General features: G+C 41.0%; 1 protein-coding gene across 2 annotated transcripts in view; it reads right to left on the bottom strand.

Moving 5' to 3' along the window:
• The window catches only part of LOC132822981 (translocating chain-associated membrane protein 1-like 1), a 107495-nt gene that overhangs the window by 17226 nt on the left and 72905 nt on the right, over positions 1-17364 (bottom strand). For both annotated transcript variants that reach the window (XM_060836474.1, XM_060836475.1), the window contains exons 6-8: positions 9945-10029; positions 5862-5932; positions 3956-4060 (exon numbers count right to left, since the gene is read on the bottom strand). In XM_060836474.1, coding sequence (XP_060692457.1) covers positions 3956-4060; positions 5862-5932; positions 9945-10029 — 261 coding nt within the window. The remainder of the gene's footprint in view (positions 1-3955; positions 4061-5861; positions 5933-9944; positions 10030-17364) is intronic.

Here is a 17364-nt window from a genome sequence, read left to right as displayed (position 1 = left end):
CTTTTCCCATAAGCTCCATTATTTCCATTAAATGATTTTTCTATTAAGTGAGATTTCACTGGAATATAACTATGGCATTATAGAAAACTACCTGTGCAGCATATAATAAAGTGAATGGAATGTTGGTTTTAGAACTAAATAGAATATAAAAGGTAAAGAAGTATCATTGCAACGATACAGGCATTAGTGAGACCATACCTGGGGTACTGTGCATAGTTTTGGTCCCTTAGTTGAGGAACGGCACAGTAGCATTGGAGGCTCACTAGATTGATCCCAGAGATGAGGGGTTTGTCATATGAATAGAAATTGAACACTTTAGGCCTATACTCTCTGGAATTTAGAAGAATGAGGGGAGATCAAATTCAAAATGATAAAGCTTAAGGGTAAATAGACATGGAGCAGATGCTTCCTCTCATGGACAAGAGGTCATAGTCTTAGGATAAAGGGTAGCAAATTTAAAACGGAGTTGAGGAGAAACTATTTCTCCTAAAGGGTTGTGAATCTGTGGAATTCACTATCCAATGCTGGGATAGTGAGTAAATTTGAGGAGGAGTTAGGCAGATTTTTAATTGGTAATGGGTTGAAGGGCTATGGGGAAAAAGCAGAAAAATAGGGGTGAGGAGCATAACCATGATTGCATGGTGGAGCAGATTTGAAGGGCTCAATAGTCTAATTCTGCTCCTATATTTTATGAACTTAACCATCTCTCAATTTACATCTGAGACGTGAAAAGGGACGTAAGAATGTTTTCAATCTTTTAACTTCCATCAGCAGCAGATGATGCTTACTATCAGGATCCACTAGTTTTCTGCTGCCTAATCCAGGACTAATTCCTTTATTTAGTTACCTTGAACAATTGTTCCACATTCACCACTAACACACCTGCATTCCCACTCAAGTTCAAAAACAGATAATATCTCACTCGTACATTCTTCCTCTTTATTAAATCTTCTCATTCACCTTTGTACATTTCCACCAACTCTAATTATTTTTTGATATTTAGTATTCTTCAGTTGTCATTGTTAGGTTTATTATTTGCTTGTCTTTCTTTCCAAGAACTCTCCTTTTTTAACTTGTCATTACTTCTGCTCTTACAAACCCAATTTGGCTTAAAGGAAAAGCCCAATAATTTATGTACTGGATAAATTTGACGTGTTATGGAGCAACATCTGCATGTAGATTACAAAAGTAGGGATATAATGAAGCTGTACAAAAACACTGGTGAAGCCAAAACTGGAGTATTGTATGCAGTCCTGGTCACCACATTACAGGAAGGATGTAATCGTTCCACAGAGTGTACAGAGACGATTTATTAGAACATTGCCAAGGGTGGAGAATTGTAGCTACAAAAGGGATTGGAGAGGCTGAACAGGGAAAGGCTAAGGGGTGATGTGATTGTAATATGCAAGATTGTGAGAGACAGAAATAGAATAAACAGGAGGAACCTGTTTCCCTTGGCAGAGAATTCAAAACACTAGGGACATGGATTCAGGTTAAGTGGCAGAAGGATTAGAAGGGGACATGAGCATTTCTTTTTAAGAAAAAAAACACAAGGGTGGTAGGTAACTGGAATTTGGTACCCAAGTTAGTGGAGTGTTATGGACTAGGCCATACCAGTCAAAACATTCTTAAGCAGGCAGCCCAGACCATAACTTTGTTATTTATTCCGCTCAGTGTACAGTGAAAATTACCGAGAGTAAGTAGGCTAGGTTGACTACCAGCTGCAAATGTGTTGCTGGTCAAAGCACAGCAGGTTAGGCAGCATCTCAGGAATAGAGAATTCGACGTTTCGAGCATAAGCCCTTCATCAGGAATTTTTGAGAGAGGGACTCACTGAAATCCTTGTAGAGGGAGGAAGAGAGCTTCTTCAAGGAAGGCATCCTTGTAAGAGGATTCGCAGTAGGTTAAAATCTTCAAGTAAAAAATGAGGTCTGCAGATGCTGGAGATCACAGCTGCAAATGTGTTGCTGGTCAAAGCACAGCAGGTTAGGCAGCATCTCAGGAATAGAGAATTCGACGTTTCGAGCATGAAGGGCTTATGCTCGAAACGTCGAATTCTCTATTCCTGAGATGCTGCCTAACCTGCTGTGCTTTGACCAGCAACACATTTGCAGCTGTGATCTCCAGCATCTGCAGACCTCATTTTTTACTCATAGGTTGACTACCAGGTTTTAAAACAGTCAAAGATTTATTCACAGAAGTATGGAATGAAGCAGGAATATCCACAGAACTCAGACTATCCAAACTTGACTTAATTATGCTGTTCCAAATATACACAACATTCCCAATAAACAAACACCTTAAACAGAGTAAAACAAACAGAGGCTTACCAGTCTAAGTTAGAAGGGCAGAAGGAAAGAGAGTCTAGCAGCCTGTTTCCATACAGCGCTGATAATGTATTGCTGGAAAAGCGCAGCAGGTCAGGAGGCATCCAAGGAACAGGAGAATCGACGTTTCGGGCATAAGCCCTTCTTCAGGGGTTATGTCCGAAACGTCGGCTCTCCTGTTCCTTGGATGCTGCCTGACCTGCTGCGCTTTTCCAGCAATACATTTTCAGCTCTGATCTCCAGCATCTGCAGTCCTCACTTTTCTCCTCCTATTTCCACACAGCTCCTACTGAACTGACTCAAACAAGACTTCTGATTTTACGACTGAGCACTCCACTTTCATTATACAGGTTATTTCGAAAATGTGAAAGCTGGTTTATCCATAAACAGATCATGTTAATGGATAAACACAAAGACCTCCCAAAACTCTTTCCATCTCTGTACAAAACCAGTCATTTCGGAGCCTGAACTGTTTTATGACCCCTCTGAAAAAAAAGGGACACAGTATCCTGTGGAGGCCTGTGACCAATTGGAGTGCCACAAGAATCAGTGCTGGATCCACTACTTTTTGTCAAATGATTTGGATATGAACATAGGGGGTATACTTAGTAGGTTTGCAGGTGATACCAAAATTAGAGGTGTATGGACAGCGAAGGAGATTACCTCAGATGACAATGGGATCTGGATCAGATGGGCCAATGGGCTGAGGAGTGGCAGATGGAGTTTAATTTAGATAAATGCGAGGTGCTGCATTTTGGGAAAGCACATCAGAACAGGACTTATACACTTCATGCTAAGGTCCTGGGGAGTGCTGATGAACAAAGAGACCTTGGAGTGCAGGTTTATAGTTCCTTGAAGTAGCATTTGGTATGCTTTCCTTCATTGGTCAGAGCATTGAGTAAAGAAGTTGGGAGGTCATGTTGCTGCTGTACAGGACAATGATTCGGCCACTTTTGGAATATTGCACGTTGTGAAACTTGAAAGGGTACAGAAAATATTTCCAAGGATGTTGCCAGGGTTGGAGGATTTGAGCTATAGGGAGAGGCTGAATTGGCTCGGACTGGTTTCCCTGGAGCGTTGAAGGCTGAGGGGTGACCTCACATAGGTTGATAAAATCACAAAGGGCATGGATAGGATAAATAGACAAAGTATTTTTCCCTGGGGGGGGTCCAGAACTAGACTGCATAGGTTAGGGTGGGAGGGGGAAAAATATGAGAGAGACCAGAGGGGAAACTTTTTCACGCAGAGGGTGGTGCGTGTATGGAAGGAAGTGGAGGCTGGTACAACTGCAACATTTAAAAGGCATCTGGATGGGTAAACAAAAAGAAAGAGTTGAGGGGGATATGGGCCAAATGCTGGCAAATGGGACTAGATTGTGCTGGGATATCTGGTCAGCATGGACGGGTTGGACTGAAGGGTCTGTTTCTGTGCTGTACATCTCTATGACTCTATGCTTCAGAAAAAGCAACAGCATTTAGAAAAAAAAAGGACCAGCTCTGTGACAGGAGGCAGAAACTCTAACATGGAGTCCCCTTTTGTATTACATCATTTCTATGGTTCTGTGCATGGTTAAAGGACAGAAAAAGAGCAAACTGTTCATACTCAAGTAAGTCCACAAATGTACTTACCCCTTTTGTTTGTTCTCATCACTGAAGTAAAACAATCGTGATGCATGAAACAAGAGCTCTACCAGGTAATGCGGCACTAAGAGAATCAAGCCCAGTCTGTGAAGACTGTGAAGATAAACAAAAAAGCCTTAAAATACAAGAATGCAGGGTACTTCTGAACATAAGTCAAACTATCAACTTTATTCCAAACAGAACACCCTCTGTAAATCAACCACAATTTTTTAAAAAATCATTTAACCTATTTTTCTAATCAACTCATTTGGAGACATGACTGCACCCCTCTCGAGCAGGTGGCACTTGAACTCGGGCCTCCCAGTCCAAAGGGAGAGAGACTACCACTGTGCCACAAGAGGTCCCATTCCTGGATTATACTTATTTTTCCAATCAACCTATTCAGAGATATTGCTGCACACCTCTAAAGCAGTTGGGACTTGAAACAGTCATCTTCGTTCAGAGGTAGGGACACTAACTGTGCTGCAAGAGCCCCAGAATGAATCTGCTTCATAAATTTTTAAATTTTTCTAATCAGCCTATTCCGAGATGTTATTACAGATCTCTGGAGCAGGTGGAATTTGAATCCATGTTCTCTTGGTCCAGGGTAGGGACACTATCACTGTGCCGTAAAACATCCAAATGAATTCACATAATTAATTACTCCTGGTATCAACTTTTCACGAAGTTAGCAAAGGACAGATGCTGTCTGTTGTCAGACTGGACATGAAGTTTATCCTTACTGCACTGAAAAACACAGCAAAAAGGGATGAAGACAGTAAATTGATCAAAATTGCAAAAAAAACAATTATTTCAAAAACCTCACTGTCCACTTCTTCAATAACATTACAATAAAAATTTAAAAGCTCATTTATCTGGAAGCAAGCACACCTTGTGGAACCTGAGTTCATCTGTAATGGAATGTCAAATGTAGAACTAACCATGTGACCTTCTGAATAAATTTACTATCGGAGAACAAAAATGTCAAACATTGGTTACATTATCTTAGAAACTGAAGATAATCTGCTGACTGGTTGGCATTTGGTTCAACATATATGAAGCAGAATATAGAACTACATTATACTATATCCAAACAAGCAAGCAATATGTTTTAACAAGTTAACAGAAAGAGAAATCATCTTATTCCAAAACTTCAGCTTTATACTGATGGTTAGAGTGAGAAAAGTGGTCAGTGAGCCAACTTGTCTGAATAAGTTTTCTAATCAATATGATTAGATGACAAGCTGAAATATTAAAAGATCCAGCCTTTGGCTGCAGTATAATCTATTTGCTATATATACACCAATATATTACAAATAAATTTCCATTATTCTTGCCTCCATCATTTACATGAGTTTTCAGAAGCAAATATTAACAGTTCAAGTTGCAGGGAACAAGAGGATTACAATTAATAACTCTTCACTGTGTACCAGTGTGACATTTCTTTTAAAATCCGCTGAAGTTCGTTATATTGTCTGGCATCAGAAGATTTGAAAAGAAATAGAATGCAAGGAGAACAATGTGTAAAAGGTAGCAGAGAGGTGACAGCCCAAGAAGGGATGCAAGAGGAGTGTACTGTTCAACAGGTAGCTCTCCTTACACACTGCTTCTTTTCAAAATAAGACGACTTTTGTGAGGACAAGAATAACACCATAAAGATCCAAAATGAAACAAAACATAGGGAATGTCATAAAAAATGGGCTTCTTGCACTCATGAACAGAAGATCAGAGTTCTCCTTGTTCAAGGGAAACCCAATTACCCATTATTTTCCATAGTAATAAAAGGTAGAGGGAAAACGGAGAGTATTTTTTAAAAACAGTTAGGAACTCCACTATACAAAAACAAATCCAAATCATGATAATCGGACCCAATTTTTAAGAAAATAATTGCATCAGGCACATGTTAAAAACTTACTTTAATACATAGGCACCAGTAATATGGAATATGTAAAGGCAAATGTAGTACAGCTGTCGAGCGATATCCTCCTGTAAGATTCAATAATTTGAAACACATGAGGAACAAAAACTAAGTTGTCTAAATGACATCATGTGTGCCTTAAAACAAGTGTACATTTGCCTCCGTTCCTCAGAGGATTTGTTCCCAATGCCAGGTATGTCATCAGAAGATGAAACAGAGAGGAAACTAGGTTCTCTCTCGCAAGCAGGGAGAAGTCAGATGTATTGTTTGAAGTCACTCTTGCATAACTTTTAGCTAATAAAGAAGAACTGGATTAGTGTATCCTTTGGAACTGATTGACTCAACTGCCTGCCTATTTTCCGACTGAGGACTGGTGTGGAGGACTTCAAGAAAGGAAAACAAAATCAAACATAACTTAGCAGCAAAATAAATGATACCTTACAGCTACAACAAAAGGAGGAGCCCACACATTATGTCCTTGCATTCAAAATCATTCTATATAATATTCCTTACTGGAGATAATTAATGTCTTAAATGATGCTTCAATTTTTAAGATTTATTGATTGTTCTCCATATTCTGGAAATATACACAAAAATCTTCAAGTCAAATCATGGATCCTCCTCTCAACAACAGTAGAAAAGAAAATTTCTGCATAGACTGATGTCAATAGAATTGTTGTTACAGTGCAAGGGGTCACCTTTATTCCCATTATTTCTGCATCAGCTCTCCCAATCAACATTTCTTTCAGTGCCATTGTCCTGCCTTCTCCACATAACCTTGCACATGTTTCATTTTCAATGAACTTCCAATTTCTTGATTGAACTTGTCTCCAACACACACGTGGGCAGCACCTTGAGGATTCTGGGTAATCCAAGAGGAGGACGGGAAAAAATTCTGGCTATAACAGCTATTCTTTTTTTGATGTATTTTAGGTGTTGGAGGGGATTTCCTCGAATTCCAGGAGCAGCAATTACTGTTTTATATGCTGTTGCATTGTTTCGGAACTTTGGAAAAAAAAGTCAAAACAACAGCAGTTTTAAAAGGGAGAAGAGAAAGGCTACAGTAGTGAGTATAGTGGATTCTTTCTTGACTATATGTTTTTGGAGATAAGTCTACATGTATGGAATGAGCTGCCAGAGGATGTGATGGAGGCTGGTACAATTGCAACATTTAAGAGGCATTTGGATGGGTATATGAATAGGAAGGGTTTGGAGGGATATGGGCCGTGTGCTGGCAGGTGGGACTAGACTGGTTTGAGATATCGGGTTGGCATGGATGGGTTGGACCGAAGGGTCTGTTTCCATGCTGTACATTTCTATGACTCTAATAACTCTATATGTAAAAGTTATTCCTCACATGATTTTTGCTTCTTTTAGACTTTTCGCTTCTCAATTCTTTCATGCACAGGAATATTTTCTCCCACTTACTATGTCTACAGTTTAAACTTCACGATTTTCAATACTTCAATCAGATCTCATTTTGGACTTCTCTTCGGTGGAGAAAGTGAGGACTGCAGATGCTGGAGATCAGAGTCAAGTGTGCTGGAAAAGCACAGCAGGTCAGGCAGCATCCATGGAGCAAAGAGAGTTGACATTTCGGGCAGAAATCTTTCACCAGGAATGAAGTGTTTGGGGGGGGGGGGGGGAACCTGGGATAAATGGGAGTGGCTTGGGGGAAGGGGGGAGGTAGCTGGGAACGTGATAGGTCGATGAAGGTGGGAGTGAAAGTGATAGGTCAGAAAGGAGGGTGAAGCGGAGAGGTGGGAAGGAACTTGGACAGGTTAAGGAGAGCAGTGCTGAGTTAAAGGCTTGGGAATGGGATAAGTTGAGGGGAGGGCAAATGAGGAAACTGGTGAAATCCACATTGATCCCTTTGCAGCTTCCCAAAGCAGAAGATGGGGATTCTTCCTGCAGACGTTGGGTGGTTAGGATTTGGATCCCATTCCACCAAGGAATCTTTTCGCATCCAACAGAAATTTACATGTATTTCTACACACGTCATCTACCTGTATCCATTGCATCTGATGTAGTCTCCTCTACATTGGAGAAGACAGGACACCAATTTGCGGATCGTTTCAGAGAACATCTCTGGGATACCCACAACAACCAGTCCCACCGCCCATGGCTGAACACAAACTTTCCCTCTCACTCCACCAAGAACATGCAGGTCCTGGGCCTCCTCGATCGTCAAAGCCTAAACACCAGATGCTTGGAGGAAGGCGGCCTCATCTTCCACCTTGCGACCCTGCAACCACCCACGATCAAAGTGGATTTCACCAGTTTCCTCATTTCCCCTCCTCCCACCTTATCCCAGTCTCAAGTCTCCAACTCGGTACAATCCTCTTCACCTGTCCATCTTTTTTTCCACCTACCCGCTCCACCATCCTCAGACCTATCAGTTTCAACCACACTTTCATCTCCCTATCACATTCCCAGCTGCGTTCCTCCCCAGCCCCATGCCCCTCCCACTTATCTCTTAGCTACCCACGGCCTACAAGCCTCATTACTGATGAAGGGCTTATGCCTGAAATATCAATTCTCCTGCCCCTTGGATGCTGCCTGACCTGCTGTGCTTTTCCAGCACCACACTCTGGCCTTCTCTTCACAAGAACATACTCAACTTCTCTAACATATCTTTGTAATTGAAATTCCTCATTCTTGGAACAATTCATGTAAGACTCTCCTGCATGCTCTCCACTACCTTCAAACTCATCTTAAACTGTGGCACCGAGAATTGTACACATTGTAAGTTTGGCCTCAGCTGGTGCAATCAGTTCAACATAACCTCATTGCACTTGTACTCTACATCCCTATTAATAAAGCCTGAATTATTTAACTGCTCTCCCCAACTGTCCTACCATCTTCAATAATCTGACATCATATGCAACCAGGTCCCTCTGCACCTGCATCTACTCGAGTTATACTCCATCTATTCACAATGTTGGTATCAAAATTTATCACTTCACACTTGAGTTTTAGACATTATCTGCCACCAACTTGTCAATGTCTTTCAGAAGTTCTACACTAACCTCCAAGTTTCACAGCAAACTTGAAAATTGTACCCTGTACCCAAAATTCAAATAAATATCAGGAATAACAGGGGTATTACTGTGCTGATCCCCGACGGATTCCACCACAATACTTCCCAAGTCCAAAAAGGATGCAGTACCCATTATTGTTTTCTATCACTCAGCCAACTACATATCTATGTTGCAACTGTCCCTTATTATTCCATGAGCTATAACTTGCATAACAACACTTTATCAAATGCCTTCTAGAAGACCACATCAGCAGCACTGCCCTGATCAACCTTGTCTGTTTTCTGGTGAGAAAACTCCAGTGAGCTAGTTGAATATGATTCTCCCAGAAGAAATCCAAACTAGGTCTCGAGTTAAACCTACACGTGTCCAGGTGACTATTAATCTGGTTTCAAATTATTGTTTTGAGATGCTTCCTAAAATGTTGAAGGTAAACTGACTGCTATGTAGCTGCTTGGCTCAACATTTGCAATTCTTACCTTTTACTTGCCTTCCTTACTTTCCCATGCCTCTTACTACCTCTACACCTATTTAAGACTTGAAAAGTTTCTTATGTTAGATTTTTCTCCATTCTCTTATTTACTTTTTCACCACCCTTCTGAACTTGATGTAGTCTAGTTCTCAATTTTATTTCCTACCACATGTGCAATAAATCATACTTATTCTTTTTAATATTTTCAATCTCTTGTTATCTACAGTATTCTGAATTTGGTTACCCGATCAGTCTCTGAGGGAATGCATTAACAAGCCTGATCATTCCATATGTGGAGAGAGGATGAGCAAAAGATTAGACAATGGGTTCAATAAAATCTTATTGCAATTCAACATTTTTTCAGCATTAAATGGGTGCCAGTTTCTCAGGGGTTCTTTCAGACGTCCAAACTCGATTTCCTTCAAAGGTCACCGAGTTACTCTGTTACTTTGGATTTCCATTTATGGCATTTTTCTTTTTGCACTATATGCAAATTTCATCAACAAATTTGATTTTACCTGATTAGATTATTGAGATAGTATGAGTAATAATAAATAGGTATACAATTACCTTTCTAACTTTCTGAAAATAGAGCTCTGGTAATGCATGGAGCCAATAGGCAATCTGGCAAATGTAGAAAAATTTCACCTGAAAACTGAACCAAATAAAAGATTGAAATGAACAGTATAGCAAGTGCATATCAAATTTATTTCAGATTTTTGCAAAACATGGATCAATTTTTTTAAAATACATGCAAATGGATGATTGGTTAGAAGTAATTTAATTGAAAATGCATTTTGCAAGAATCACATTGTATACAATCAGGTTGCTCTGAATCGATTATGTCCTCTGTCCAAGTTGGGTTTGAAAGCCTTCGTTCTTACACACGAGAGGAGTTGGTCTTCAACTTCTCGAGCATGTTCCATCATTAAAATGGACAATGGTGGATGATCTTCGCAAACCTACTTAGCTATCTTTGTTCCATAATCTTAAATACCCTTACTAATAAAATGTGATCTAACTTGTTCTTAATAAGCTTGAACTACACCACTACCCCCAGCCTTCTGGTTGTAGCCTGGTATCTCATTCAAGTAAACCTAAACCTAAAATTACCCCAATGTTTCCTCATCCAATATACCCAAAGGTTCACTTTCTAATTGGAGTGGTTAAATAGTGTTTTAAAGTGGAAATACGGAGGGCTACATTTCACTTCCTAAGGCCAGTGGTGCCAGTGCAACATCACTTCCGTTTTCCCAGCAGAGATCAAATAGCTCAGTTCTTCAGGATCTAACAAAAGTGATTTGCTTATCTTAGTTCACCAATGGACAATATATAAACATGACAGAGCTTGAGCAAAGAAGCAGGACTCAACCCATCCAAAGGCATCAAACCAGATGTTGCTGGCAGTAATCTAATCCACATCTACTTTCCAGTCAACTAAGCTACATGGCCCCAACAGTCAGAGATGTTGTCAGAACATTCACTTTTACCTATATCAAAAAAAACAAAATCGCTGGAAAATCTCAGGTCTGGCAGCATCTGATTTCTCTCCACAGACTTAGTGATTCTGGTCCTGTGACAGTTCTTCAGAACTGTCACATGCACCTTGCAGCCTGGAGCTTTGGCTAACGATGGTAGAGGCTCTAATTTATTTCCATCACATGAAGGGCCAAAGAGATCTCCCACTCTTACCAATGTTCAAAAGATTTATCAATTGATACACAAGATGTTTGGCCACAATTGAACCCACCTTACTTGATACTAAAGTCTTGGAGCTGGGACTGAACTCAGAGCTGCTGGCTCAGACAAAGAGACACTAACCACTTTACCCAAGTCCGTTTTTATTAAGAGATTCTTTAACAGTGATTTCTTAAACCCCTGCTGTCTTTTCATGATTTTTATTTTATTCTTGTGTCAATTTTGGATCAAAAGGTTTGAACTGGGAACTTAGAGTTAAACATAACTTCTGTAACACAGGTAAAATCTTGTGTTAAAAGGAGAACAGACTAAACAAGCTATTCAATTGAGGGGCCAGGCGAAAAGTTGAATGCAGGTTGGCTCCTTGTCAAAAAGGTCTACAGACACTTCGGCACTAGGGAAGAGCATTGCATTTGCACAGATAGCAGATATTGGCTACTAACAAGGTCAGTATCCGAGACTTGGTTCCATCAAGTCTAGAAAAAAAATTATGCTAAAGCAGATGGCAGACATTGAATGGTAACTACAATATTATGGAGGAGACAGTCAGTCTGCTGGGGAGTGGTCAGAGTTTGAACTTGGTTTTGTACTGTGTTGTGTGAAAGTTTCCATGCTGCAGCATCAGCAGCCAGATTTGAAAACTGCCTGCCTGACTTCTCATTAGCGGTCCCTGAAAGTTCAAGGAATAGAAAACTAAGCGCAAATGTTACTACCTTTATCTTAGTGAACTTCAAATAGGACCCTGAACCCCACTTTTGACATATAGAGATATGCCTCTTATAGAGAAACAGCTCACTAACAATCAACAAAACTTAGATGAAACTGGCTACTTCAACGCTAATACCCATGAAAGCACTGCAGTCAATTGCTTCAAAACAGGCTTAGTAGGAAAGAGGAGAAGAAGCCAGGAGAACTGGGGGTTCCTTTTAAGAGGGGATAGAAAATTAATGGTCAGGACAGAGGCAGTGGAGCAAGCTGTTAAGAGAACAAAGATATTAAACAAACAGGGAGAGCATGAAAGCAGAATGTACTAGGAAAATTCAACAGATCAGCGGAGAGAGAACCAGAGAGATAATATTTCATGCCCAAAAGAGTTGTATTTTGAATCAACGTCCTCAAATGATCAATGTTTTAAATTAATCACAGCCGTGTTTAGGTGAAATCAATCTTTTTCCGAAAGATTAATTTCTTCATCCAAAAACTGTTATCTCGTGTCAATGAGTGAGCCCTTCAACCAAGGTTTAACAGAAAACACTGCCTGTTCATAGGGAAAAAATAAAGGAGCTGGAATACAAAAAGAGTTTTAATCATATTTAATAATATTTAGATTAGATTACTTAGTGTGGAAACAGGTCCTTTGTCCCAACAAGTCCACACCATACCTTTGAAGATCACCCCATCCAGACCCATTCCCCTATATTTACCCCTTCACCTAACACTATGGGCAATTTAGTATGGCCAATTCACCTAACCTGCACATTTTTGGATTGTGGGAGGAAACCGGAGCACCCGGAGTAAACCCACGCAGACACGGCGAGAATGTGCAAACTCCACACACAGTTGCTTGAGGTGGGAATTGAACCCGGGTCTCTGGGGCTGTGAGGCAGCAGTGCTGACCATTTAATCATTTCTTTCTTTTTCCCTTCCTCTCCAAAAAATGCCAATTAAGAGTCACAGAGATGTACTGCACAAAAACAGACCCTTTGGTCCATCTTGTCCATGCCGAACTGATATCCTCACCTAATATGATCCCACTTGCTAGCACTTGGCCCATATCCCTCTAAACCCTTCCAATTCATATACCCATCCAGATGCCTCCACCATTTCCTATGACAGCTCATTCCATAAACACACCAACCTTTGCATGAAAAAGTTGTCCCTTAAGTCCCTTTTGTATCTTTCCCCTCTCACCTGAAACCTATGCCTTCTAGTTCTAGACTTCCCTACACCAGGGAAAATACCTTGTCGTCTATTTATCCTATCCATGCCCCTCATGATTTTATAAACCTCGAAGGTCAGCCCTCAGCCTCCAGTGCTCCACGGAAAATAGACCCAGCCTATTCAGCCTCTCCCTATACTTCAAATCCTCCAACCCTGGCAACATCCTGGTAAATCTTTTCTGAATCCTTTCAAATTTCACAACATCTTTCCATTGGAAGACGACCAGAACTGCACACAATAATCCAAAAGCAGCCTAACCAATGTCCTGTACAATTGTAACATAACCTCCCAACCCCAATACTCAATAAAGGAAAGCATACCAAACTATCTACCTGCAACTCCACTTTCAATGAACTATGAACCTGCATTCCAAGGTCTCTGCTCCTGGACCATTATGACTCATTACAATCCAGTATTTCATTAAAGAGCGGCTGCTGAGGGATCCAAGATGGCGGCGACCCAGCAAGACCGAGTCCACAGTGCTCTACCCAAAACTTGGGAAAAGTGGGCTATCCACCCCCACCACACTCACTAAACCATTTATAATAGTTGTTAACCTTAAATAGTTACCTATTAGTACATTTAAATAGTCTAATACTAGCTGGAAAATGAGTAAAGGGAAGGGAACAGGCGGCTCTAAGAAAGCAGGGACCCCTCCCCCACCCTCTCCCTCTTCAGCTGCAACAAAGGTGTCTTCAGCTACTGCAGGAGATTTACCAATGAAGATGAGCTTTGAGGAGATGTTTGGCAGGTGGGAGGCGAAGATTGATGCTTTTATCGATGAGTCTCGGCAGAGCAGAGAAGCACTATCAGCCGAGCTGCAGAAGCAGGGCAGAGACATTCAGGAATTGGAGTGCCGAGTCAGAGAGGTGGAGTCGAAGGCCGCAGCCTCAGAGACTGGGATAAAATCAACAGCCGACCACATCCGTTTTCTCGAGAATCGAGTCCAGAACCTAGAAAACCACATTGATGACCTCGAAAATCGATGTCGTAGAAAAAATATTCGGTTGTTGGGCATGCCCGAGCAGGAAGAGGGAGGTCAGCTGACAGCATTCTTAGAGCATTGGCTGCCACAACTTTTAAATCTGCATAATGGATCAGGCCAGGTAAGGGTAGAATGGGCCTACCGGGTCACAGTACGTGGGCCCGGCTCAACCCAGCGCCCACGCCCGGTCCTGTTCCAGCTGCAGAGCTATAGGGAGAGGCAGATGCTCCTGGAAGCCTCAAGAAATCTGGGAACAGATCCCCAAGCTATGACCCACAAAGGATCCAGGATCATGCTGTTCCAGGACTTCTCCCCAGCTTTGGTCCGAAAGAGGAAGGCATTCGATGAGGCGAAGAAGCGTTTAAGGGACTTAAATATCCAGTACTCCTTACGATATCCAGCGACGCTACGCCTTAGCCACGAAGGATCCATATATAACTTCGGATCACCGGAGAAGGCTAAGGAATTCTTGGACTCTCTTAAATAAACTGTAAGAGATTGTGGACGCTGGTCTGCCTTTCCCATTATTTTGGTTTACATCCCTTCATCTTTTCTTATCTTTCCCCCTATGTGTGTATGTGTGTATATATATTGGGGCGTTTGGTTAATGTTGATGGGGAGAGGTGGTTACCTTATTCTATTTTACTTCTGTTTTTAGGAGCGGGGTTGTTTTTCTTTCCCCTGTTATTTTGTGGTATTATATTTAAGTATTACATGTTGAGATTGTAATCTTATATATGGTATTAATATTCCCAAATATATTTAGATGTGGGGGTGGGGTATTCACTGTTAACTCTAGCTTTATATTATATTTGAATTCTCCTCATTTTATTGAGGAACACCTGGGTCAAGGGTGGGGCACTGGTTGGAAGAGGGTAAGATGGACTGTGGGAGAGGAAGTGACGCTCTCTGGGAACAAGGGAGAAAATCTCCAATTCGGAATGTTTTATATTTTTTATACTTAGAAAGAGTTTTTTGTTATATTGTTTTGAGTGTATCAGAGAATCTTTACTTTTGTAAATCTTGTATGCTCCATGCTCGGGATGTTCTAGATAGGGTTTCCCCTCCCGAGGGGTCTCGGATCTGTCCAGATGATTATGGCTGAACAGTCGGTTAAGTGGTGCACCTGGAATGTCAGGGGGAGTAATTCGCCAGTTAAAAGGAAGAAAATATCATCAAATCTTAAGAAGGAGAGAGTTGATATAGCTCTCCTACAGGAGACACACCTGTCGGATAAAGAACACTTAAAATTACGACAGGGCGGATTTGATCAGGCCTTTTTTCCCTCTTTTAATTCAAAAAGCAGGGGAGTCGTTATCCTTGTCCGGAAGAACTTCCCTTTGAAAATTCTAAATCAGATAAAAGACGAATCTGGACGATATATTTTGATTAAAGCCCTCATAAATGGAGAGGAATATGGGATCTTAAATGTATACTGCCCCCCGGCACACCCCTTTAAATTCATAACGGAAGCTTTTTCAAAACTGATGGCCTTTGGTGCCCGTCATACAATTATAGGGGGAGACTTTAATTGTATTATGGATCCGGAAATAGACAGGATTCCCAAGAGTGCCGCTGGAGTGTCTCCCAGATCTAGACAACTGGCGGACCTGAATAAAGAATTAGGATTGGTAGATGTATGGAGATGTCTCCATCCACAGGGTAGAGATTTTTCTTTCTACTCTAATCCACATAAATGTCACACAAGAATTGATATGTTTTTTGCCCCGTCGATTTTTCTAAACTCTATAGCAACCTGTAAAATAGGTACTATAGCAATCTCTGACCATGCCGCTGTATACATGGAAACTAAGGTAAAGAACAATGGGACATCTGCTCGGCATTGGGGTATGAACCCCTTCCTGATAAAAGATAGCAAATTTTTAAAGTACTTCTCCCAAGAACTTAAAACTTTTTTAGAAATTAATACTGGTACGGCTAGCAATCCGTCAATGATGTGGGAGACCATCAAAGCTTATGCACGAGGTTTGATCATCTCCTATTCAGCGACCCAGAGGAAAATGAAGGGAGAGCAACAGCGTCTGCTCGAAGCTCGCCTAAAAGCAGCCGAAACAGCATACGCTGATAGACCTTCTATCACAAAATTGCAGAGGATTACAGCTCTTAGGACAGCTTTAAACACCGCGCTTACTCAAACGGCTAAAAGGGAAATATTATTTGCGAAACAAAGATTATATGAATATGGCGACAAACCGGGTAGATACTTAGCATTTCTTGCAAAGAAAAAGAAAGCCCCTCAAACTATTCCGACCATCAAGGAAAGTACAGGTACCCTGACTCATGATCATAAAAAGATCAATGCGACCTTTAAAGAATTTTATTCTGAACTATATAGATCGCAGGATTGTGAAGATAGGATTAGGAGGATGCAGTCATTTTTTTAAAATTTGACCTCCCGGGCCTGACTCCGGAACAGGTGTCGGCCCTAAATACCCCTTTAACAGTCCAAGAAATACTTGAGGCAATTAGGCAACTTCAGAGCGGAAAAGCACTGGGCCCGGATGGTTTTCAAGCTGAATTCTATAAAGAATTTACAGGAATATTGGTTGACCCACTTATGGATATGTATAATTTTGCGCATAGTCAAGTCTGTCTCCCGCCCACGCTGAAAGCAGCAAATATTTCTCTTATCCTCAAAAAAGGAAAAGACCCAGAAGATTGTGCATCTTACAGACCAATACCCTTACTAAATGTAGACTTTAAAATTCTCTCAAAAATGTTAGCACTAAGACTAGAAAGGGTACTGCCATATATTATAAAGGAGGACCAGACGGGATTTATTAAGGGCCGCAGATCATCCAATAATATCAGAAGGGTCTTGAATATGATCCAAGCCTGTCATCAGGGAAAGATACCAGGAGTAGTAATTTCATTGGATGCGGAAAAGGCATTTGATAGGGTTGAATGGTCTTATTTATTTTACACATTGGAAAGGTTTGGCGTTGGACAGGTGTTTACCAAATGGGTTTCAACATTGTATAATGACCCCAAAGCAGCTGTTATTACTAATGGGTTAAGATCGGATGGCTTCAGTGTGGGTAGGGGCTGCCGTCAAGGATGTCCTCTCTCACCATTGTTGTTTACACTGATAATCGAACCATTAGCAGAAGCCATCCGGACTGATCCTAATATAACGGCCCCGAGGATTGGTACAGGTAAACACAAAATTACCCTCTATGCAGATGACATTCTCTTATTCCTCAGTAATCCTTTAATGTCAGTGCCTCGTCTAATTCAAGTTATTAATACATTTAGTGCATTCTCAGGCTATAAAATTAATTTTTCAAAATCGGAAGCCATGCCAATGGGTGGTCTGGCTATGATACCCCACTTAATGGACGGATC

Source organism: Hemiscyllium ocellatum, chromosome 15, assembly GCF_020745735.1.
Source record: "Hemiscyllium ocellatum isolate sHemOce1 chromosome 15, sHemOce1.pat.X.cur, whole genome shotgun sequence".
Taxonomy (NCBI): Eukaryota; Metazoa; Chordata; class Chondrichthyes; order Orectolobiformes; family Hemiscylliidae; genus Hemiscyllium; species Hemiscyllium ocellatum.
The sequence above is the reverse complement of the archived record's forward strand: the minus strand, read 5'-3'. Positions and strand labels throughout refer to the sequence as shown.